This window comes from Scyliorhinus canicula, chromosome 16 (assembly GCF_902713615.1).
Source record: "Scyliorhinus canicula chromosome 16, sScyCan1.1, whole genome shotgun sequence".
Classification (NCBI taxonomy): domain Eukaryota; kingdom Metazoa; phylum Chordata; class Chondrichthyes; order Carcharhiniformes; family Scyliorhinidae; genus Scyliorhinus; species Scyliorhinus canicula.
The window spans coordinates 78972681-78998368 of NC_052161.1; the positions used below are offsets into that span (position 1 = coordinate 78972681).

The following is a 25688-nucleotide window of genomic DNA, read 5'->3' on the forward strand; positions in this document are numbered from 1 at the left end:
CTGCTGGGCTTCAGGCTGTGGCTGCTGGGGTACTGTGGCTGCTGGGGTACAGGCCGTGGCTGCTGGGGTACTGTGGCTGCTGGGGTTCAGGCTGTGGCTGCTGGGGTACTGATTGGAGGGAGAGAGCAGCGGGCAGTGTCAATTTCAGCGGCCGGCTGATTGTTTCAGTGAGAGAGCAGCTTCCCTCTCCGGATCAAAGTGAGCTGGCCGCTGAAATTGACACAACTGACAGTTGGGGTCCATAAGCCCCCCCGCGGTATATCGCGAACCGCGGTATTGCGGAGCGCGGTATAACGGGGGACTACTGTAGTGGTGTCTGGGACATTGTCTGCAAGGTATGATTCTGTGAGCATAGCCATTGCCTAACTAGTCTGAGACAGCTCTCCCAACTTTGGCATAACCCTACAGATGTTAGTAAGGAGGAGTTTGCAGGGTCGGCAGGGTTGGATTTGCTGTTGTAGTTTCCGGTGCCTGGTTCAATGCTGGGTGGTCCATTTGGTTACATTCCTTTTTTGTGTTTTCATCGGCCATTTAGAGGGCATTTAAGAGTCAACCACATTGCTGTAGGCCAGACCAGGTCAGGATGGCAGATTTCCTTCCCGACATTAGTGAACCAGATGGGTTTACACGACAATCGACAATGGTTTCATGGCCATCATTAGACATTTAATTCCAGATATTTTATTGAGTTTAAATTCCATCAGCTGGTATGGTGGGATTCAAACCCAGGTCCCAAGATCATTATCCTGGGTCTCTGGATTACTAGTCCAGCGACAATACCACTATGCCACCTCATCAAAGATCAATTCTCCTCTGGTATCAGCATTAAGTACTGTTTAGATGTAAAACTCTAACCTTGGTCGCTTCCTTGCCAAAACGTAAATGACCATCTTTGTATGCATGATATAGAGTTTGTGTTGTTGCCCACTCTGCACCACAATTGCAAGCCTCTCTTGATCCCTTCTGTCCTAATTCAGCCATCTGCAACTGCTTAACAATAAAGACCTCCACAAGTCAGCAAAAGTCTCTGTGTACAGAGCAGTTGTCACCCATACTACAGTGAGACCTGAACTATGTCTCGGAGACACACACGAGCACTAGTGGAATTCGATCAGCAATGCCTCTGTCACATCCTCTAGATTCAATGGGAGGACCGTCAGACAAATGCTAATGTCCTTCTTGAAGCCAGATCAACAAGCATTATAAAGTCCATTAAAAAGAATACAAGAAAGCATTTAGAAATACATAACATAATCAAGTAGTCAGCATGGTGTCATGAAGGGAAAACTATGCCTGACAAATTTATTAGAATTATTTGAGATGAGAATGAGCAAGGTAGGTGAAGGGGAAACCAGTAGATGTAATATACTTGGATTTCCAAAAGGCATTTGATAAGGTACTGCAGAAAATGCAACTTCATAAGATATTAGCATGGATAGATGATTGACTAACTGATACAAGGCAGAGTTGGGTGATGGGAATTTGGATGGCAACCTGTAACTAGTGGAGTGCCACAGGGATCAGAGTTGGGGCCACAATTATTTACAATGTATATCAATGACTTGGCCGAGGGAAAGCAATAGTACAAGTTTGCAGATAACACAAGAATGGGTGAGACAGCAAGTAGCAAGGATGGCAAGAGTCCACAAAGAAATACAGGCAGGTTAGTGAATGGGCAGAAACTTGGCATATGGAACACAATGTCAGGAAATGTGAAGTTATGCATTTTGGTAGGAAGCATAAAGGAGTTGAATATTATTTAAATGGAGAAAGCTGAATAACAGAGGGGATTTGGGGGATCCTTGTGCATGCTAGTTCAGCAGGTAATAGGGAAGGCAAATGGAATGTTGGCCATCATTTCAAAAAATAGGGAAGTCTTGCTAAAACTACACAAGTCACTAATTAAACTAAACCTGGCATACTGTGGATAGTTTGGGTCCCCTTATCTGAGGAAAGATATACTGGCATTGGGGGCTTTCCAGAAAAGGTTCCCTAGGTTGATCCCGGACATGGAGGGATATTATTTGTGCGGAGAGGTTGAGTAGGTTGGATCTGTACTCATGGAGTTTGGAAGAACATGAGGCAACCTTAATGAGACATATAGGATTCCCAGGGGGCGCGGCAGGGTATATAATGAGAGGTTGTTTTCCTATGTGGGGAAGTCTAGGACCAGAGGGCATAATCTCAGAGTAAGGACTCGCCCATTTAAGACAGCAATAGGAGGAATTTCGAGGAATTTTTTCACATAAGAGGGTACTCAATCTGTGGGATTCTTGATTGCAGAGGGCTGTGGAGGCTGGGTCTTTAAGTATGTTAAAGTCTGAGAAAGACATATTCTTAATCAGCAAGGGAATGAAGGGTTATGGGGATAAGGCAGGAAAATGGAGTTGAACGGGCAACACGGTGGCGCAGTGGTTAGCACTGCTGTATCACGGCAGCAAGGTCCCGGGTTCGATCCTGGCTCTGGGTCACTGTCCATGTGGAGTTTGCACATTCTCCCAGTGTTTGCATGGGGTCTGTCCCCACAATCCAAAGATGTGCAGGGTAGGTGAATTGGCCACGCAATTTAGCCCCTTAATTGGAAAAAATTAATCGAGTACTCTAAATTTATTTTTAAAAAAGGAAAATGGAGTTGATTATAATTTCAGATCAGCTATGATTGAATGGCAGAGTAGACTTGGTGGGCTGAATGGCCTACTACTGCTCCTATGTCTTATGGTGAGGGGCAGGTGAGTTGGAACTGAGGAATGGGCGAGGTGAGCTCTGGGCTGGGGCAGGCAAGCTTTGGAATAGGGATGGGGAGGTGGGCTCCTCGATGTAGGATTGGGGACAATGGGCTCAGAGGTATTATGAGCATCTGTGCTGCTGAATTACATGGATTCCAGACATAGGCACATGAATATTTTTGGGTGTCAAAGGTGTCATTGTTGGTTCAGGCATAGAACAGCACAGTATAACTGCAAGGCTTGTGGGTTACCATGACTGCAGAATTGAAGATTACCTCACCTTTTCTGTATTAAGGAAACAAACAGGTTTATTTGGCTCCAGAGCTTCTTGTAACCAGGTATCTTGCAGGCCAAGTATGACCAGCTCACTCCACTTGGGCAGCTGTAATGTTGCAGTTGCTATCTGTTCTGAACCACATTCCAGCTTTCCCTCATATATGAGCTTGTTGCTGAGTGACATAATTGTGCTGTGGAGATTAATAAAGGATTGAAAGGATCATTATGGGGCAGTAGAATTCACCTGTTATAAATCAAGTGTTGTATTCAAAACAATTACCTATTCATTCTGTACTGAACATTCAGCTGAACGACGGCATCAGAATTCTGCTCCAGACGCTTAAACAAACTCTCATCCATTCCCAGAGCTCTGTTGACACAAAATGCATTAAATTAGCGGTGTGTGGATGCGGCGGATGGAGCTGTGGCCAATGTGTGTGTAGGATGTGACATATGTAGCTGTGGGCACCGTGTGCGGTACATTGATGTGCAGCTGTGGACACTATTAATGCGTGTATGCGCTGTGATGTGTTGGTCTGTAAGCATGGGCACAGTGTGTGTGGGTGGGCGGGGGAACACGAGGACACATTGTGTACATATTGGAGCAGGAGAGAAATCAGTTGTTACATTCTAATAAACACACAAAACCCATTGGGTTACAACTCCCAGCTACAGTGGTGTACAGACCATGCTCTGTGATAAATAATGTGCGAGAAAATTTAAAGGGACAGTGCACTAAAAAAAAGGGTCACCCACACAAAACAACTAGATATTAAAGGGAACATCGGCTGGAGGGAGTAATTGGTATAAATGAGAACTGGTAACACACAGAAACTATTGGACATATTTGATTTGTTCGCAAAGCTACAAGTCAAAATGACCAAATCCTGAAAATTATCTAATTATTTCCTCTTCATAAATGAAGACAATGCAAAGTACTGATTCAGTATCTCAGCCATAGCCTCGGCTAGTCATTTATACCGTTTCCCCATATCAGCCTCACCTTTCCTTTGACTAACCTTTTACTATTTGTATGTTTGTCGAAGACTTCAGTGTTCCCTTCTACACTACCTGCAGATTTTTTTCTTGCCTTTATTCTTGTTTTCAGATCTCCTCTTTACTTTTTCTGCTCGCCTTCTTTCTCTATTGTATTATACAACTGGAATTTATCATAAGCATCCATTTTTGTCTCATTTACATTTCTCCACCTTTGGTCATCCAGGGAGGTCTAGCTTTCTTCCCCAACCCCTCAAAAGGATTTTTCTACTTTGCACCTGAACCATCTCCTCTTCGCAGACGTCCTACAGCGTATTTATTGCGTTAACTAAAATCTTGGATTCTAATCCACCTGAGCCAAATCACCTTCCAGCTCCCTGAAATTGGCCCTCCACCACTTCAGTACTCTCGTATTTCCTTTTCAATAAATAAACAATGATATAATGGTCACTCTTCCTCTAATGATCATCCACTGAAACATGTTCCATTTCATAGATTCAGAATTCCCACAGTGCAGGAGGTCATTCGGCCCATCGAGTCTGCACTGACCCTCTGAAAGAGCATCCTACCCAGGCCCACTCCCACCCCATAACCCCACCTAACCTGCACATCCCCATATGACTGTCCTCCCCAGATTTTTGTTTGTCTTTCAGTGCCTCCCTATCTTCATCCCTAAGGCCTTTTTTAAGCGGGCGAGTAGGATCATTACGGACTGTGTGTGGCCGAATAAGACCTCGCGAGTAAGGAGATTGCTGTTGGAGCGCAGTCGGTGGGGGGTGTGTGGGTTGGCGCTGCCGAACTTTCACAGCTACTACTGGGCAGCCAATATAGCTATGAATAGGAAGTGGGTGATGGGGGAGGGGGTGGCGGCGTGGGAGCAGCGGGAGGCGGCGTCATGTAAAGGTACTAGTCTGGAAGCTTTGATAACGGCTCCTTTGCCATTCTCGCCGACCCGTTACTCCACAAGTCCGTAGTGGTGGCGACACTGCGGATCTGGGGACAGTGGAGTAGGTGGAGGGAGCGTCGGCCTGGACTCCAATATGCAACAACCACAGGTTTATCCCGGGTACGATGGATGGTGGGTTCCAGAGCTGGCAGAGGGCAGGTATCAGAAGGATGGGAGATCTGTTCATAGACGGAAGGTTTCCCAGTTTGAAGGTGCTAGAGGACAAATTTAATCTGCTGCCAGGAAATGCCTTTAAATATCTGCAAGTACAAGCCTTCCTGAAAAAACAGGTAGTGGCCTTTCCGACGCTGCCGCCACTGAGATTACAGGACAAGGTGGTCTCTGGCACCTGGGTGGGGGAGGGGAAGGTGTCGGATATCTACCAGGAACTACAGGATTCGGAGGAAACCCCGGTGGAGGAGCTCAAGGGCAAGTGGGAGGAGGAGCTAGGTGAGGAGTTGGAAGCGGGTCTGTGGGCAGAGGTCCTGTGCAGGGTTAATTCCTCCTCATCATGTGCCAGGCTCAGTCTAATTCAATTTAAGGTGGTCCACCGGGCACACATGATGGCAGCGAGAATGAGCAAGTTTTTTTGGGGTAGGAGACAGTTGTATCAGGTGCAAGGGTAACCCTGCAAACCATGTTCACATGTTTTGGGCATGCCCGGAGCTTAGAGTTCTGACAAGGGTTCGCGAGGGCAATGTCTATGGTGCTTAACACACGGGTGGCGCCGAGTCCAGAGATAGTGATCTTTGGAGTGTCAGAAAACCCGGGAGTTCAGGGGGCGAAAGAGGCCGACGCCTTAGCCTTTGCCTCCCTAGTAGCCCGAAGACGGATTTTATTAATGTGGAGGGGCTCAAAGCCACCCGAGTGTAGAGACTTGGGTTAACAGCATGGCTGGGTTTCTCAGCCTCGAGAAAATAAGGTTTGCCTTAAGAGGGTCTACGCTAGGGTTCTCTCTGAGGTGGCAGCCGTTCGTCGACTTTCTCAGGGGAAATTAAAATGTCAGCAGCAGCAATCCATAGGGAGGTGGGGTTGGGGTGGGTGAGTGTTTCATTGGGATGGTATGGAAAGACTGAGTCACGTGGGGTAATGTCTATTTAATTGTTATTGTATATTCTCTTTTTGCACTATGTTAATGTTCACTCTAGTTTGTTTTGTTTTATTGTTACTCCTGTTTTATTATGAAAAATTCTGCAAAACCTTAATAAAAATACTTTAAAAAAAAAAAAACCTGCACATCCCTGGACACTAAAGGGCAATTTAGCATGATCAATCCACCTAACCTGTACATCTTTGGACTGTGGGAGGAGACTGGAGCACCCGGAGGAAACCCATGCGGGCACAGGGAGAACGCTCAAACTCCACACAGTCACCCAAGGCCGGAATCAAACCCGGGTTCCTGCTGCTGTGAGGCAGTAGTTCTAAACACTGTGCCACTTGTCCCAATTCATTATAATTTCCCAGAACTAGACTCAACTGTACTTCATCCTTCATTGGGGTGGAAACTATTGATGAAAGGAAATTTTCTTGTATACACTTCAAGAATGTTCCACCTCTTTGCATTTTGCACTATTTTTTTCCCCAGTCTATTTTGGCATAACTGTTGTTCCCCATAATCACGATAATTTTAAGGACTTTTCACTGAACTTTGCTCCTCCATCTTTCCACTATTTGGTAGAATACAGTCCTCACCTTTAGCCAAACATTCAGAAACATTATCCGTAAGGCGGACTTCTTATCTGTCTTCAATAAAGAGCTGCCAGTTTATCTTTGACCGATACTGCACTCGCTTCTCCTCCTTATTTTCATCCTGAATACATTGAATGTGAAGTTTACATTCTGGTTCATTGAGCCAGATTTCCACTAATATCACATTCTCACACAAAAAGTGTCCCTATCAGCTCACAAACTTTATTTACCATGTACCCTGCATTTACACACATGCACTTCAAAACAACTTCAGTTTGCTTTTCATTTCTCCCCTGACTGATCCCTCTTCTTTTGGGCTACTCTTCATTGACATTCTGCTCGTCTCTCCCAGTCTTGTATATATTTTAATCATCTTCTCATGCTTCAGCCCCCTCTCCAACCAAATTAATGCGACTCTCCCCCACAGCAGGAATACATTGACCCCCAGGCCTGTTGAGGAGCAACCTGCCCATTTTATAAGATCTCACCTGTGAGAAGATGGCTTGTCTATTTGACCCTATTCATTACAGATTAGCTGGTTTTCTAATATAGCTCAGATTGAAGTTAGCTGAAGATCATACCTGGCATCCGAGCTCTGAATAATAGGTGGCAGCTGTTGATGATCTCCCACCAGCACAAACCGACCAGCAGAAAATAAGGGGCCCAAGCAGATCAGCTGATTGATCTGGGATGCCTCATCCACAATACAGAAGTCAAACCGCCTTTGACTGAAGATTGGGTGCTTCATTCCCATGCAGGTTGTTGCAACCACCAGCTGTAACACAATGAGCTACCATTAAAACAAGATTATCTTTGGTGCCAAAGAGAAAATGCTGGAAAATCTCAGCAGGTCTGGCAGCATCTGTAGGGAGAGAAATGAGCTAACGTTTCGAGTCCAGATGACCCTTCATCAAAGCTTTGTCAAAGCATTTTCTCTTTGGTTTCCAGCATTTTCAGGTCCAGCATCCGCAGTAATTTGCTTTTACCTTTGGTGCCATGGATCATGGCTGAGAAAGAAAGACTTGTATTCATACAGTGCCTTTCACACGGTCACAAGCACTTACTTCACAGCCAATCAAATGCTTCTGAAATGATCCCATATGTAAGTCTACTACCAGGTGTAAAATAAGGTTGTGGTTTTAATGGAATAAAACAATTCAAATTTGGCAGGAGGCAAAGAGCAGGAAGCATGAATGTTTTTCCATTCGCAAGAAGTGGGCAGTTTGGGGTGGCACAGTGGTTAGGACTGCTGCCTCACAGCACCAGGGACCTGGGTTCAATTCCGGCCTCGAGTCACTGTCTGTGTGGAGTTTGCACGTTCTCCCCATGTCTGCATGGGTTTCCTCCGGGTGCTCTGCTTTCCTCCCACAGTCCAAAGTTGTGCATTAGGTGGATTGGCCATGCTAAAATTGCCCCTGAGTGTCCAAAGATAGTTAGGTGGGGTTAGGGTGGTGGAGTAGACTGAGGTAGGGTGCTCCTTCAGAGGATCTTTGCAGATTCGATGGGCCGAATGGCCTCCTGCTGCACTACAGGAATTCTATGTACACCAGCAACCTGGACTTCTATATTAAAGCATACATATGTACATTCTCTGGTGGGATCAAATATCTCAGGTTGCAGGATATACTTTTTTAAAAATTCGTTCATGGGGTGCAGGCATTGCTGGCCTTTATTACCCAGCCCTAATTTCCAATAGTTTTCTAGGCCATTTAAGAGTCAACAACATTGCTGTGGATCTACAGTCAGACCATGTAGGCCAGACCAGGTAAGGATGGCAGATTCCCTTCCCTAAAGGACATTAATGAACCAGATGGGGTTTTTACAACAATGGTCATCATTAAGACTTTTCATTCCAAATTTTTATTCAACTTCAATTTCACCATCTGCTGGTGGGATTCAAACCTGGCTCTCCTTAGCATTATCCTGAGTGTCTGGATTACTAGTCTAGTGACAATACCACTGCGCCATTGCCTCCCCTTCGAGGCCGGTTACGGATATAGGGAGGTGCAATGCAGGATGGGAGAGATATCAGATTTTCACAGCAGTAAGATAGATAGTAAATGTAGCTCACTGCCAAGAAATGTGAAGGTTTCCAATTTAGGAAAAGTGCTAGGCCATTCAAGCATTTTGTTTCCACACAAGAACTAGTCAAAATTTTAAAACTCACACACAATCCTCTTTCCACCAAAAGACTGGAAATTGAAATTTTCAAGATCAAGATTAACAGGTTTTAATTACCACGGTGGTTCAGTCGTTAGCACTGCTGCCTCACAGCGGCAGGATCCCAGGTTCAATTCCGGTCTCGTCTGACTGTCTGTGTGGAGTCTGTACATTCCCCAGTGTCTGCATGGGTTTCCTCCCACAGTCCAAAGATGTGCAGATTATTGGCCATGCTAAATTGCCCCTTAGTATCCAACAATTAGGTTGAGTTACGGCGATGGGGTGGGGACATGGGCTTAAGGAGGGTACTCTTTTCAAGGGCCGATGGACACTCGATGGAACGAATGGCCTCCTCCTGCAGTATAAATTCTATGATTCTATACCAAGGAACTGGGATCAAATGGAGTTGAAATAAAGGTTGGCCACAACTAACGGACAGGGCAGCCTTGGAACCAAAAGACTGTTGTCATAAATGCTGTTTTACACAAAGAGAGACCATCTAGTTTTCCAGGTGTGGTCTGTCTGCGTGGACAAACATGACACTAATGGCCACCATTTAAGGATGTTCGAAGCCTTGACATATTTTGGATTTTGTCCAGCTGGATTTGACATTCATCATCTGGTGGATGGCATCGCATGTGTCAGCATTTATTGCTCGTTCGGAGAACCAGTGCAGAGAGTGTCTGAATGGCCTGCACCGTAACATTTCTGGGATTCTGGGAATATTCTGTTTTTCTATTCTGCCTGCTAAAGTAAACAATCTCACATTTTCCACATTATACTCCGCCTGCCAATTTTCTGTCCACTCACTTTGCAGACTCTTTGTATCCTCCTCACAACTTGTTTTCCTACTTATCTTTGCATTAGCAGCAACTTTCATAGAATGCAGGCAGAGCCATTTAACCTATTGAGTCTGCACCGACCCTCTAAAAGAGCACCCTGTTGTGTTAAGCACACTGAGATAACACGGACTGAAACTGGATGCAGCTTTAACTGAAAGATACTCCAGACCTTGAAGTTAGTTCAATTTGATTTATTGAACCTGTCACACAGTTAGCACAGTTCTTTGAGTTCGACTCTCTGCTAATCCAAGTGTGATTACTCTGTCTGACTGAACCAGGCTAGCTCTTAGCCACGTGCTGGAGATGTTATGTGATATGTATACCCTGACTCACTCTGTAGATGTCCCCAGTGGAAAGAGGCGGAATGCAAGTGCCTCGTGCCTTTTATAGTGGGACACCACCCCCAACTGTTCTGCCTGCTGATTGGTTATGTCCTGTTCTCTGTGTTCATTAGCTGCCTGCATCTTATTATGTGCATGTCTGCATATCATGACAGACCCCACCCAGACCCACTGTCCCACCAATCCCCGCAGCCCCACTTAACCTGCACATCTTTGCACTGTGGGAGGAAACCGGAGCACCCTGAGGAAACCCACACAGACACGGGGAGAACGTGTAAACTCCACACAGTCACCCAAGACTGGAACTGAACCCAGGTTCCTGGCGCTCCAGCTGCTCCTTTCATTGAAGTCACTAATATAGATCGCAATAGTTGAGGTCGCAATGCTGATCCCTGTAGCATGATTGTATTCCTGTGATTTAGCCAATCCTCTGTTCATACAGTTTATTCGAAAGTAAATTCCCGGAGTGCACACAACAATCTGAATTAAGCTCTTTTGAAAGAGAATCCCCTATCCTTGCTATGATATCACCTCCAACATCATTAGCACTTAATCAGTAACCTATTATCATCTTGTCAAATGCCTTTTGGAAATACAAATATACTACATCTACTGGCACTTCATCCATCTTTATCCACCCTGCTGGTTACATCCTCAAAGGAATTTGAATAAAAATGGTTGGGTTGAGGACACTATCGTGAGGAACTCCTGCAGCTCTGTCCTGGGCTAAGATGATAGTCTTACAACACCACAAGTATCTTCCTTTGTGCTAGGTATGAATCCAATTGGTGTAGAGCATGCCCCAGATCCTAATGACTTCAATTTTGCGAGGGCTTCTTGATACCACACTATCAAATGCTGCCTTGAAGTCAAGTCACTTGCACCTCAACTGGCCTTCGGCAGTTATAGAGGTTGAATGATTAAAATGCGAACTGGGTGCCCAGTCCTGGTCCATATCCTGTGCTTGCTACTGGGGAGTGCTCTGACTCTTCTGTTGAATGAGAACAGGATCAGGCTACTCAATGATACGTTCCACAGTAAAATAGGCCATGGTCCAGATTTAGACAAAGAAATTGGGCACCTGTGAGTAATGCAAGAGGGCACCCAAGAGCTGACATATTATTGTAGTACACGGCACAATCAGACGAAACCAAGGCTTCAGCTAACATTGCGAGACTTACTTCGCTGTTGTACAGCTCTTGCAGCTCAGTCAGAGTTCGGATGGATTGCCTTCTGCAAATATCCTCGTCAGTAAATTTCCGAATGTCAGGATGGACCTTCTGATAACGTCCCAAACGCAGGAAGCCCACCTTGAATCGAGCCAGTTTCAGCAAAATGTTATCAACAGCTGAGTGAGTGTAACTAGTCAGGAGGACACTGAAACCACAGGCTTGAAGGATTCGAACCTGAAAGAACAGAAAAAGTAATCACTAAATATATTTCAGAATTAACATGGAATTAGGTCTCTCACACCAACAGTAATATATCACTGCATTGTAAATAATAAAACCAAAGACAGACTGAGCTCGCCAGCAGTACCAGGACACTATGCTGAAATCGTTGGAAAAATAGCATCTTCGCCATGTCAGGAACGGACACCAATCAGTGGGTCCTGCTGCAGACAGATAACACCGACATTGGACACCATATTCCTAGGAGTGTAATAATGTGCATTAACATGCTGGGTGCTTTTCCTTACCAGAGTACAGATGGTAGTAGTTTTGCCTGTTCCTGGCATGCCCACAATCAGCGTGCAGTCCTTGGAAAGTAGTACCCTCTTCATTGCTTGTTTCTGAGGCTTGTTCAGGCCTAGGAAAGCAGAAAACGAGATGAGTGTTCCGGTGGCTGGACAGGCAAGGGAGTGTGGGGGAGAAGGGGGCTGGCAAGGAGGGGTGGGGATGAAGGAGGCTGAGGTGGTGGATAAGGGCGGGAAAGACATTTAGACATGAAAGGGAGCATACCTCGCAGAATATTGGCCACAGTTTCCTTGGCTTCCCGTGGGAGTACGGTGCTCAGGTAGGGAATGAACTGTGGAGGCCTGAGTCCTATGATCAGATCTCGTAGCTTATTACTAAGGAAATACAGAATAGTTCATTAATTTGATACCTTTTTAGATCAAAGAGAAATGTAAAATTAATGCATTGTGGTTTTATTTTGTGATGGAGTTCAAGGTGATGAATGCCAGATTTTAGGTATAAACATTTGGCAATTTGGGGTTAAAAGCCCTGGTCAGAGTGTGTTTGACTGCAGTTGTCATGCTTTTAAAATAATCTTGTTTTGCAAGATCAGAAAGCTTTTAGCAGCTACAGGCGAAGTTGACTATCGTAAAAGCCTGGGTCACTGCACTATTGTTTGACTAGGAGGAGTCCCTGGGGAGTTAATGCGTTTTCAGCTTGGGGAGATGATGTCATTGCTGGGGAGCTAAGGCATTCAAACATTTTGAGAAAGCTTTTGAGCTGAGTTCTAATCTGGCTAACACTGAGATCACAAGGAAGATTTTTTCTCTCAGTAGGATAGTTAAAAAAAAATCAACAGTATGTAAAGCAATGCAGACTTATCTGAGGACAAGGGTGAAGCTGCAGCATACCAGTTGAAATAGCTTTTTGAAGGCTGCAGGGCTTGAAACAGGAGCCAAATCTTTTCTGGAAAGCAAGTATTACTGTGCCATTGTGATGTAGTATGGAAGGAGAGCTGCATGTTTTTCATTCTTGTTGCTTAATTGGGAATAAATATAACAATTAAAGATATTGTATTTACCTTATTGGATAGTATTGTTTGAGAGGTCATTGTAAGCTATTTTCGAGTATGATGTTAAAGATTGTTAAAGTTTGATATTGTGCTAATAATAAAGTTGTGCGCTACAATACCAAATCCCTATTTCTTTGTGCAATCACTCCTGGAGCAAAGTATTCTTTCCGCAGTCTTACAAAATAAATTTGATTAATTAGTGTTTCGGTTTAGTATCCTCGCAACTGTTGAGATCTGGTCTGGGATCGACAGAGTGTCATTCAGCTTGTTATTGGACACTGTCCTCTGTCCAATAGCTTTACTCTGCACTAACATGTCCTAAGAAGTAAAAAAAAAAATGTCTCGAGAGTATTTGACGCAAACAGCATAAAGGGGATCACCTGATCCCCATATCCCTGGATTCCCTTGTCGTTGGGCAGCATGGTGGCACAATGGCTAGCTGCTATTTATTTCCTTCAAGTGCCCATCCGATTTCCTGTTGAAATCATTGATTGTCTCTGCTTCTACCACTCTCATGTGCAGCAAATTCAAGTCATTACCTACTCATTGAATAAAGATTCGTCCTCACATTCCATTATATTTCTTGCCCAAAACTCTGTATACACAACCCTGTGCTATACCTGCTCTGGGAGTATTTGATGGGACAGTATAGAGGGAGCTTTACTCTGTATCTAACTCGGTCTGTACTTGTCCTGGGATTGTTTGATGGGGACAGTGTAGAGGGAGCTTTACTCTGTATCTAACTCGGTCTGTACCTGTTCTGGGATTGTTTGATGGGGACAGAAGATATCATAAAATCTTTCAATACCACAGCATAGGAAGAATCTCTCATACTAAGGGGCTAATTGGCCAATTGCTTCAGTGCCAATCAACTTGCATTTTGCTCAAAACTCTAATGTTTTCCCCAAATCATAGCTTGCCGTGTAAAATATTTCCTCCAGTCATTTCAGGTTCCTTAATTTTATATCGGTGAGAAGGACCAACTGCCGGTAAGGAAGGGCTGGGTGGGACAGACGAATCATTCATGCTATGGGATGAGGGCAAGGGGGGTAGCAATATTAATGAACAAAAGGACGAGGTTTACGGAAACTAAGACAGTTACGGACCCAGGGGAAAGGTACGTCATGGTCATCGGTGTCCTGGAAGGGGCACCGGTCCAGTAAATGTGTTCGCTCCCAATGGGACGACTCAGAATTCATAAAGAAGTCAAGGGCGGAAATCCCCGGCCTTGACACACACCGACTGATTATAGGGGGTGACTTTAACTGCGTGCTGGACCCACTGACCGACTGATCAAACCAGTCTGGCATGGCTCGGGGCCTTCATGGGATAGATGGGGGTGGTGGACCATGGAGGTTCCTGCACCTGGGAGAAAAAGAGTTCTCGTTCATTTCACAGATGCACAAGATATACACCCGTATCAACTTCTTTGCAGTGGGGAAACCGGTGCCTCCAGGCATCACGGGAATGGACTACTCCGCGATCGTTATCTCCGACCACGCTCCACATTATATGGATGTACGGTTGGAGACAGGATGGGCCCAGCGCCCCACGTGGAGGTTGGACACAGACCTCCTGGCCAACAAGGCTTTCTGCCATAAAATATTGCAGGCCATAGACGATTACGTTAGTAACAATCAAAACGGGGAAGTCTCACCCTCCACGTTTTGGGACGCACCGAAGGCCATGATCAGAGGAGAGATCAGAGGAGAGGAGAGATTTGTAATCAGTTAGGGTAAAGTGTGCAAATGGCAGGAGATCCCAGACCCGTGTTATGCTCCTCGCGCTCAATGTGGGAGTTCAGGGACGCAGCCGATGCCCCTGACTCCTTCATGTGCAGAAAGTGTGTCCAGCTGCAGCTCCTGTTAGACCACATACCGGCACTGGAGCTGCGGATGGACTCACTTTGGAGCATCCGCGATGCTGAGGAGGTGGTGGATAGCACGTTCAGTGAGTTGGTCACACCGCAGATTAGGATTGGTGAGGGAGACAGGGAATGGGTGACCAAAAGGCAGAGAAAGAGCAGGAAGGCAGTGCAGGTGTCCCCTGCGGTCATCTCCCTCCAAAACAGGTATACCGTTTTGGATACTGTTGGGGGAGATGACTCACCAGGGGAAGGCAGTAGTAGCCAGGCTCATGGCATCGTGGCTGGCTCTGCTGCACAGAAGGGCGGGTAAAAGAATGGCAGGGCTATAGTCATAGGGGATTTAATCGTAAGGGGAGTAGACAGGCGTTTCTGTGGCCGAAAACGAGACTCCCGAATGGTATGTTGCCTCCCGGGTGCACGGGTCAGGGATGTCTCAGATCGGCTGCAGGACATACTGAAGGGGGAGGGTGAACAGCCAGTTGTCGTGGTGCATATAGGCACCAACGATATAGGTAACAAATGGGATGAGGTCCTACAATCAGAATTTAGGGAGTTAGGGGATAAGTTAAAAAATAGGACCTCAAAGGTAGTAATCTCAGGATTGCTACAAGTGCCACGAAACAGTCAGAGTAGAAATTCAAGAATAGTCAGAATGAATACGTGGCTTGAGAGATGGTGCAGGAGGGAGGGGGTTCAGATTTTTGGGACATTGGAACCGGTTCTGGGGGCGGTGGGACCATTACAAATCGGATGGTCTACACCTGGGCAGGACTCGAACCAATGTCCTCGGGGGTGTTTTTGCTAACACTGTTGGGGAGGTTTGAAATTAATGTGGCAGGGGGATGGGAACCAGATTAGGAAGTTAGAGGTCAGTAAAGAGGCAGCAACTAAAGCCAGTAAGGTACTGGATAATAAACTCAATGTGACTAAGGGTAAGAGTAGACAGGGAAGAGATGATGATCGCAAAGGGACAGGTGGTCTGAGATGCATTTGTTTTAATGCGAGAAGTGTAGCAGGTAAGGCAGATGAATTTAGGGCTTGGATTAGTACCTGGGAATATGATGTTATTGGTATTACTGAGACTTGGTTGAGGGATGGGCAAGACTGGCAACTAAATATCCCAGGGTATAGATGCTTCAGGAGGGATAGAGAGGGAGGTAGAAGGGGTGGAGGAGTTGCATTACCGGTCAGAGATGATATCACAGCTGTGATTAAGGAGGGCACGATGGAGGATTCGAGCACTGAGGCAATATGGGTGGAGCTGAGAAATAGGAAGGGTGCAGTAACATTGTTGGGACTTTACTATAGGCCTCCCAAAAGCGAGCGTGAAGTAGAGGTACAAATATGTAGACAGATTATAGAACAATGTAGGAGCAATAGGGTGGTTGTGATGGGAGATTTTAACTTCCCCAACATTGAATGGGACTCGTGTAGTGTTGGAGGCGTAGATGGAGAAGAATTTGTAAGGAGCATCCAAGAGAGTTTTTTAGAGCAGTATGTAAATAGTCCAATTCGGGAAGGGGCCAAACTGGACCTGGTATTGGGGAATGATCCCGACCAGGTGGTTGACGTTTCAGTCAGCGATTACTTTGGGAATAGCGATCACAATTCCATAAATTTTAGAATACTCATGGACAAAGACGAGTGTGGTCCTAAAGGAAGAACGCTAAATTGGGGGTTTTTTTTTATAAATGTTTTTTATTGAGTTTTCATATTTTATATATGACAAATTACAAATTATTAGAGAGAAAAAAAAAAGAACACACAAAAATTTAGCATGAATATTTACAGGTAAGCATCTTCATAACAACAATTGTGGCCGCCCCCTTTAGCCAACATACATATTTTACATTCCCCAATATGGCCGAGGCACATGTTTATAGGCATTTATTTATAGTTTGGTTTTGGGCCTTGGCTTGCCAGCAAATCCCCATAACGAGCTCGTAACCCCCCCCCCGGCTACCCTCCCCCGATTCCCGTCCATTTTCCCCTGATTCTTGGCCACCCGACTATTCTTCCTCTTGTACGTTGGCCACAAACAGGTCCCGGAACAGTTGCATGAATGGCTCCCACGTTCTGTGGAAGCCGTCGTCCGACCCTCGGATGGCGAATTTGATTTTCTCCATTTGGAGAGATTCCGAGAGGTCGGACAGCCAGTCTGCAGCTCTGGGCGGTGCTGCTGACCGCCAGCCAAACAGGATTCTACGGCGGGCGATCAGGGAGGCAAAGGCAAGGGCGTCCACCCTCCTCCCCAGGAATAGATCTGGCTGGGGGAAAGGCCAACTATAACAAAATTCGGCAGCTTGGGAATGTGGATTGGGAGCAGCTGTTTAAGGGCAAATCCACATTTGAAATGTGGGAGTCTTTTAAGGAAAGGTTGATTAGAGTGCAGGACAGACATGTGCCTGTGAAAATGAGATAGAAATGGCAAGATTAAGGACCATGGATGACGGGTGGAATTGTGAGACTAGCTAAAATGAAAAAGGAAGCATACATAAGATCGAGGCGACTCAAAACTGATGAAGCTTTGGAGGAATATCGGGAAAGTAGGACAAATCTCAAACGTGCAATAAAGAGGGCAAAAAGGGGTCATGAAATATCTTTGGCTAACAGAGTTAAAGAAAATCCCAAAGCCTTTTATTCGTATATAAGGAGCAAGAGGGTAACTAGAGAAAGGATTGGCCCACTCAAAGACAAAAGAGGGAATTTATGCGTGGAGTCAGAGGAAATGAGTGAGCTTCTTAATGAGTACTTTGTATCGGTATTCACCAAGGAGAAGGACATGATGGATGGCTAGGGATGGATGTTTAAATGCTCTAGGTCATGTCGACATAAGGAAGGGGGAGGTTTTGGGTATTCTAAAAGGCATTAAGGTGGACAAGTCCCCAGGACTGGATGGGATCTATCCCAGGTTACTGAGGGAAGCGAGGGACGAAATAGCTGGGGCCTTAACAGATATCTTTGCAGCATCCTTGAGCACGGGTGAGGTCCCGGAGGACTGGAGAATTGCTAATGTTGTCCCTTTGTTTAAAAAGGGTAGCAGGAATAATCCAGGGAATTATAGACCTGTCAGCTTGACGTCAGTAGTAGGCAAACTGTTGGAGAAGATACTGAGGGATAGGATCTATTCACATTTGGAAGAAAATAGACTTATCAGCGATAGGCAGCATGGTTTTGTGCAGGGAAGGTCACGTCTTACAAACCTAATAGAATTCTTTGAGGAAGTGACAAAGTTAATTGATGAGGGAACGGCTGTAGATGTCATATACATGGACTTCAGTAAAGCATTTGATAAAGTTTCCCATGGCAGGTTGATGGAAAAAGTGAAGTCGTATGGGGTTCAGGGTGTACTAGCTGGATGGATAAAGAACTGGCTGGGCAACAGGAGACAGAGAGTAGTGGTGGAAGGGAGTGTCTCAAAATGGAGAACGGTAACTAGTGGTGTTCCACAGGGATCCGTGCTCGGACCACTGTTCTTTGTGATATACATAAATGATCTGGACGAAGGTATAAGTGGTCTGATGAGCAAGTTTGCAGATGATACCAAGATTGATGGGGTTGCAGATAGCGAGGCAGATTGTCAAGAGAATACAGCAAAATATAGATAGATTGGAGAGTTGGGCAGAGAAATGGCAGATGGAGTTCAAACCAGGCAAATGCGAGGTGATGCATTTTGGAAAATCTAACTCAAGAGCAGACTATATGGTCAATGGAAGAGTCCTGGGGAAAATTGATGTACAGAGAGATCTGGGAGTTCAGGTCCATTGTACCCTGAAGGTGGCAACACAGGTTGATAGAGTGATCAAGAAGGCATACAGCATGCTTGCCTTCATCGGACGGGGTATTGAGTACAAGAGTCGGCAGGTCATGTTACAGTTGTATCGGACTTTGGTTAGGCCACATTTGGAATACTACATGCAGTTCTGGTCGCCACATTACCAGAAGGATGTGGATGCTTTAGAGAGGGTGCAGAGGAGGTTCACCAGGATGTTGCCTGGTATGGAGGGTGCTAGCTATGAACAAAGGTTGAGTAGATTAGGATTGTTTTCATTGGAAAAACGGAGGTTGAGGGGAGACGTGATTGAGGTCTACAAAATTATGAGAGGTATGGACAGGGTGGATAGCAACAAGCTTTTTCCAAAAGTGGGGGTGTCAATTACAAGGAGTCACGATTTCAAGGTGAGAGGGGGAAAAGTTTAAGGGAGATGTGCGTGGAAAGTTTTTTTTACACAGAGGGTGGTGGGTGCCTGGAATGCTTTGCCAGCGGAGGAGGTAGAGGCGGACACGATAGCATCATTTAAGATGCATCTGGACAGATATATGAACGGGTGGGGAACAGAGAGTAGACCTTGGAAAATAGGCAACAGGTTTAGATAAAGGATCTGGATCGGCGCAGGCTGGGAGGGCCGAAGGGCCTGTTCCTGTGCTGTCATTTTCTTTGTTCTTTTTATCATAGCCTACAAGGCAAGCAGAGATAAGGAAGAGAGACAGGCAACAGCTAGTGGACTCCATTCTGGAAGTCGATAGAAAATACTCGAGGCCCGACTGTAGGGCTGCTGGCGGAGAGGAAAAAGCTGCAAATGCACTTCAACCTGCTATCCACTACTAATGCAGTGTACCAACTCCGCCAGACACAGGGGACCTTCTACGAACACGGATACAAGGCTGGCCGCCTATTGGCTCACCAGCTGAGAAAGCAGGCAGCCATGAGGGAAATAGGGCAGGTTAAGGATAGCAGAGGCAGACTGCTAACAGAGCCAAACAAGGTCAATCGGGCATTCGAGACCTTCTACCGGCGACTGTACACCTCCGAGCCCCCCAGCAGGGATGTGGGAATGAAACAGTTCCTAGATGGACTGGAACTACCAGTGGTGGGGGAAGACAGACGGGGAGAGCTGGAAGCACCAATAGACCTGGGAGAAATCATGGAGAGCATCAGCTCCATGCAGGCGGGGAAGGCGCCGGGCCCCGATGGGTTCCTGGCGGACTTCTACAAAAAACTCGCACCAGTCCTGGCCCACACCAAAGGGACATGTTCGCGGACTCACTGGGAGGGGGCACCCTGCCCCCAACGCTAGTGCAGGCCACAATCTCACTGATACCGGAAAAAGATAAATATCTGACAGAATGTGGATCATACAGACCCATTTCACTGCTGAACGTGGATGCGAAAATACTCACAAAGGTCCTGGCCAAAAGGCTGGAGGGCTGTGTCCCAGAGGTGGTCGCAGAGGACCAAACGGGCTTTGACAAGGCTAAACAGCTCACAGCGAACATCAGGCGGTTGCTGAATATGATAATAAACCGCCCTGGGGAGAGAACACCAGAGGTGATCACCTCCCTGGACGCATAAAAGGCCTTCAACAGAGTCGAATGGGGCTACCTCCTCGAGGTACTGGAACGGTTTGGGCGAGGAGCGGGATTCACCGCCTGGGTGAGACTCCTGTACAACACTACTAAAGCGAGTGTCCGATCTAACACCACCAACTCTGAATATTTCCAGCTACAGAGAGGAAGACAGGGCTGCCTCCTGTCCCCACTCGTGTTCGCGCGAGCAATCGAACCTCTGGCGATAGCCCTGCAGGACGCAAAAGGTTGGAAGGGAATCCGGAGAGGAGACAGAGTGCACAGTCTCACTCTATGCAGATAACCTGCTCCTCTATGTCTCAAAGCCACAGGAGGACTGAAGGCAATACTGCAAATACTGAAAGAGTTTGGAACCTTCTCGGACTACAAACTTAACCTGGGCAAAAGCGAGACATTCCCAGTGAACCCAAAAGGGGGAGGGACAGAGCTGAAGGGGCTCCTGTTTAAAATGGCCCGGAACAGATTCCGTTACCTGGGGATCCAGATAGCCAGAGACTGGACAACAGATCCACAAGTGGAACCTGACCAGCCTAGTGGAGGAAGTAAGAAAAGACCTTCAAAGGTGGGGCTCACTCACACTCTTCCTGGCGGGGAGAGTGCAGACGATCAAGATGAATGTACTGCCACGGTCCCTCTTCCTGTTCAGATCCATTCCAATCTTCATCCCCAAGGCCTTTTTCCAAAACGTAGATAGTCTAATCATGGCGTTCGTGTGTGAGGGGTGTAAGAACCAGAGAATTCCCAAACTGACACTGCAAAGAGGAAAAGTCAGAGGGGGCCTGGCTCTACCGAACCTACAATACTACCACTGGGCAGCAATGGCAGAAAAAGTGAGAGGATGGGTAGAAGAACCCGACACAGATTGGGTACAAATGGAGGAGGCATCCTGTAAAGGAACGACCCTCCGGGCCCTGGCGACAGCAGCACCCCCATCCTCCTCAACAAGGTACACAACAAGCCCAGTGGTGGCGGCCACGCTGAGAACGTGGAACCAGTTGAGACAGCAATTCGGGACAACCAAAATGTCTCCCATGGCCCCCATCTGCGGCAATCACAAATTCCCCCCAGCCATGCTAGATACCACCTTCAATAGATGGAGGCGGGACAGGGGCACACTGATAGTCGGGGACTTCTACATAAGGTGCAGACCAGCAACACGACGGACTGACGAGGAAGTGGAAACTAGCAAAAAGACAGGAATTGAGACACCTCCAAATAAAGCACTTACTCCGCAAAGAGACAGTAGGGTACCCCAGGACCCCAGAAAGCACACTACTATGCACATGGGGCTTGTGTATACAGGTCATAATTTCAAAGTTTACAGATAATACAAAATTGCGGTTCATGGAATAAGCGAATCAGTGTCAGCTTGGATAAAAAATTGATCTATGAACAAAACAACTCTGGGTAAGAGGTTGTTTTCCAGACAGGAGAACCGTGGTATTCCCCAGGGTTCAGCTATATATATATATAAATGGTTTGGATTTTGGAATGCAGAGTAAAATTTTGAAATGTGCAGATGATGCTAAACTTGAGTGGCAAATAGTGAGGATGATACCGATCAGCTTGAAAAGTGGCAGGCCATATTGAGACGGTAATAGATTTATCGAGTACAAAAGCAGGGAAGTTATGCTGAACCTTTATTGAGCTTTGCTTACATCACACACTTTAGGATGGATGTGAAGGTCCTTGATGGGGTGCTGAGGAGATTTACCAGCATGGCTCAGGAAATGAGGGAATCTAGATACAAGGTTAGCTTGGAGAAGCTGAGGTTCTCCTTGGAGCAAAGGAAGTTATGGCAAGATCTCATGGAGGTGCACAAGGTTATGGCAGATTAGAAAGGACAGACTGAAAAATGCTACTCCCATTAACTGCTTGTACAAAGTCATGGGGACAGGGATTTAAATTTTGGGCAAGAAATATAACGGAATGTGAGGAAGAAACTTAATTCAACGAGTGGGTTATTTATTTATTTATTTAAAATTTAGATTACCCAATTATTTTTGCCAATTAAAGGGGCAATTTAGTGTGGCCAATCCACCTACTCTGCACATTTTTGGGTTGTGGGGGCGAAACCCACGCAGACATGGAACGAGTGGGTAATTACTTGAATTTGCTGCCCACGAGTGGTAGAAACAGACTATCAATGATTTCAACAGGAAATTGGATGGGCACTTGAAGGAAATAAATAGCAGCTAACCATTGTGCCACCATGCTGCCCAACAACAAGGGAATCCAGGGATATGGGGATCAGGCAATATAGTTGAGGTTGAAGATCACCCATTATGGTATTGAATGCTGGAGCAAACTCCAAGGCTGCATTACCTACTCTGGCTTTTGTTACTTGTGTTTTTATGCTAAACCTTTGTAAAAAGCTGGTGGGCCCCAGCTAGCGTATTGTGTTCAATTCTGGACATAACACTTTGTGAATGTCAAAGCCTTGGGGAAGGTATGGAAGGAGAAACAAGTCCCATGTGTATATCTTATAAAAAAATGGAACTTCACGCTGTATCTAATGCATGACATGGTAGTGTTAGATTCTCAAACTGGAATGCTTTCCATTACCTTTTAGATACATTGACAGCGTTCCAAAGGCATCTTAACAAACTCAGGGATAGGATGGGTATAGGGAGATACAGCACAAGGGAGTCTTGAGGGTTTTCTCAAAGGTTGGTATCATGACCAGTACAGGCCTGGAGGGCCGAAGTGCCTGTTCCTGTGCTGTATTGTTCTTTGTTCTACCTGGGGAATTGGCAGCCCCGTATCTGGGTAAGCACGAAAAATAAAAAAGTACACAGCATTGTGTATCTTCCACAGTTCCAGCTTACCTGACTGCAGATTGTTCCATCAATTTTGAAAGGTTTCCTAAATGAGTGCCCATATTTCCAACTCCTTCATCATGGTCAAGTCTGAAGACAGTTTCCTGAGGAAGTCGAGAGAGGTTCCTGCATGGCAAAAAGAATTCTACTCAACATGATGCAGCATTCTGACCCCAATATATAATGATAAATGATTACAAAGAGCCTGGAATACCCCCATTCAAAATGTTCCAAATAATTGATTGAGTGAAAGTTATTATGCATAGATAAATTTTAAATAAATTCACTGGATGTGGTCATCACTGATAAGAAAAGCATATGTTGCCCATCCCGAACTGCAACAAGATAATTTTGAGCTGTTTTTTGAACCACTGAGCTATTAGCAAAGGAGTTCCAGGATTTAGACCAAGTGAGTGAAGGAACGGTGACATAGTTACAGGTCAGAATGACTTGTAGCTTGCAGGGGACTTGCAGGCGGTGGTGTTGCCATGCATCTGTTGCTCTGGTCTTTCTGGGTGGTAGAGGTCAAGGTGCTGTTGAAGGAGCTTTGGTGAGTTGCTGCAGTGCATCTTGTAAATGGTAAACACGGCTGCTACTGTGCATCAGGAAAGAGTAAATAGGTGGGGTGCTGGACAAGCAGGGTGTCTTGTCTTGGATAGTGTTCAGCTTCTTGAGTGTTGTTGGAGCTGCACTCTTCCAGGAAAGTGGAGAATATTCCATCATAGTCCTGATTTGAGCCTTGTAGATGGTAGACAGGCTTTGACGAGTCAGGAGATGAGTTACCTGCCACAGAATTTCCAACCTCTTAAGTTATTCACGTATCCACAGTATTTATATTGTTATTCCAGTGCAGTCTCTGGTCAATGGTAACCCCCAGGTGATTAAAGGTGGGAATTCAGTAATGGCAATGCTAATGAATTCCAAGGGAAGATGACCAGCTTCTCTTTTGTTGGGGATGTCTGGCACAAGGGTGGCATGAATGTTGAGTAAGAATGAATCTGGTCCAGCTAAACTGGAATCAAAGATTAGCAGGTAAAATTGTGATTAAACAATGGGTTTCCTTTAAATAACAGGTAGTGCAAGCACAGCTAAATATATTCCCACAATGGAGAAAGGTAACACAAACAAAGATGAAAGAAACAGAAATTATGAAGCACAAAAATTTAGACAATTGGGAACCAGGCCCAAGATAGAAGGTTCAGAGGGGAATTGAAAAAGTAAATAAGAAAGCAAAGACAGTATGAGAAGAGACAGTACTATAAGACGGAATCTCCTATAGGCATATCCATGGGTGGCACAGTGGTTAGCACTGCTGCTTCACAGTGCCAGGGACCCAGGTTCAATTCTGGCCTTGAGCGATTGTCTGTGTGGAGTTTGCATTTTCTCCCCATGTCTGTGGGTTTCCTCCAGGTGCTCTGGTTTCTTCCCACAGTCCAAAGATGCGCAGGCTAGGTGGGGTTATGGGAATAGGTGGAGGAGTGGGCCTCGGTAGGGTGCTCTTTCAGAGTGTCGCTGCAGACTCAATGGACCACATAGCCTCCTTCTGCATTGTAGGAATTCTATGGAACACTACTCAAAAAAAATAGTATATAGGTGATAAACATCACGGCGCCGAGGACCCGGGTTTGATCCCGGCCCTGGGTCACTGTCCGAGTGGAGTTTGCATATTCTCCCCGTGTTTGCGTGGATCTCACCCCCACAACCTAATGGCGAGGTGGATTGGCCACTCTAAATTGCCCCTTAATTGGAAAAGAATTAGGTACGGTAGCACAGTGGGTAACACTGTTGATTCACAGCACCAGGGACCCGGGTTCGATTCCCGTCTTGTGTCACTGTCTGTGCGGAGTCTGCAAGTTCTCCCTGTGTCTGCGTGGGTTTCCTCCGGGTGCTCCGCTTTCCTTCCACACTCCAAAGATGTGCATTGACTATGCTAAATTGCCCTTAGTGTCCAAAAAAGGTTAGGTGGGGTTACTCGGTTATAGGGATAGGGTGGAGGTGCGGTCTTAAGTAGGATGTTCTTTCCAAGGGCTGGTGCAGACTCGATGGGCCGAATGGCCTCCTTCAGCACTGTAAACTCTCTCTGATTTTACTCTACATATAAAACAAAATTTTTTTTTATTTAAATAAGGTGATGAGAGGAAGAGAGAATCCAATTAGGGACCAAAAAGGGGATTTATGCATGAAAGCAGGTGGTATAGCTGAGGTATTGTACCTGTCTTGACAGTAAAAGAGGAGTTAGTTCAGACTCTTGAAGAGTTTAAAACTGATAAAGAAATGGTATTGGATAATTTGATATGGTACTACACAAAGGCTATGTAATAAGCTAAGAGTCCATGGTGATGGCGGCAGTATATTAACAAGGTTTGGCTAACTAATAGAAGACAAAGAGCTGGGATAAGAGGGGTGCTTAGGATGGCAACCTGTAACCAGTGGAGTGCCACAGGAATCAATGTTGGGGCCACAATTATTTACGATATATATCCATGACTTGAACAAGGGAAGTGAATGTACTATTGCGACCTCTGGTTCAAGGTGAATTTTTTTGGTCCTTCTCCACCCAGATCACGTGATGTTTGATGGCAAAAGGTGCACAAGTGTCGAGGAAACGTGATACACCTCTGGTGGGTCTGGTTTATGGCTCATTGGATGAGAAGTGCAACGAGGAAGAGACAGCAAATTGAGCAAGAAAGTTTTTGTGGTTTGACACAGAAAATGGCGGAGAGCAGAGAGGCAGTGCTGCCCTCCCCCAGTGGTCAACTGAGCAGCTGGTGGAATTCCTCAATGGCAAGTATTAGCAACAGAGTAAGGAGGCCTCAGAGGACTTGGCTAAGGTGGTTGAGCCGTTCAGGGCGGAGATCGAGCAGGTGGAGCAGAGGCAGGAGGCTCAGGGCCTGGTGATCCAGAAGGTGGA

General features: G+C 45.9%; 1 protein-coding gene across 1 annotated transcript in view; it reads right to left on the bottom strand.

The window, feature by feature from the left end:
* Positions 1-25688, bottom strand: part of dna2 (DNA replication helicase/nuclease 2) — a 166285-nt gene that overhangs the window by 43697 nt on the left and 96900 nt on the right. Inside the window, exons 12-18 of the mRNA XM_038821845.1 lie at positions 22787-22903; positions 11938-12047; positions 11676-11785; positions 11158-11382; positions 7215-7408; positions 3283-3372; positions 3007-3193 (exon numbers count right to left, since the gene is read on the bottom strand). Of these exons, the coding sequence (XP_038677773.1) occupies positions 3007-3193; positions 3283-3372; positions 7215-7408; positions 11158-11382; positions 11676-11785; positions 11938-12047; positions 22787-22903 (1033 nt within the window). The remainder of the gene's footprint in view (positions 1-3006; positions 3194-3282; positions 3373-7214; positions 7409-11157; positions 11383-11675; positions 11786-11937; positions 12048-22786; positions 22904-25688) is intronic.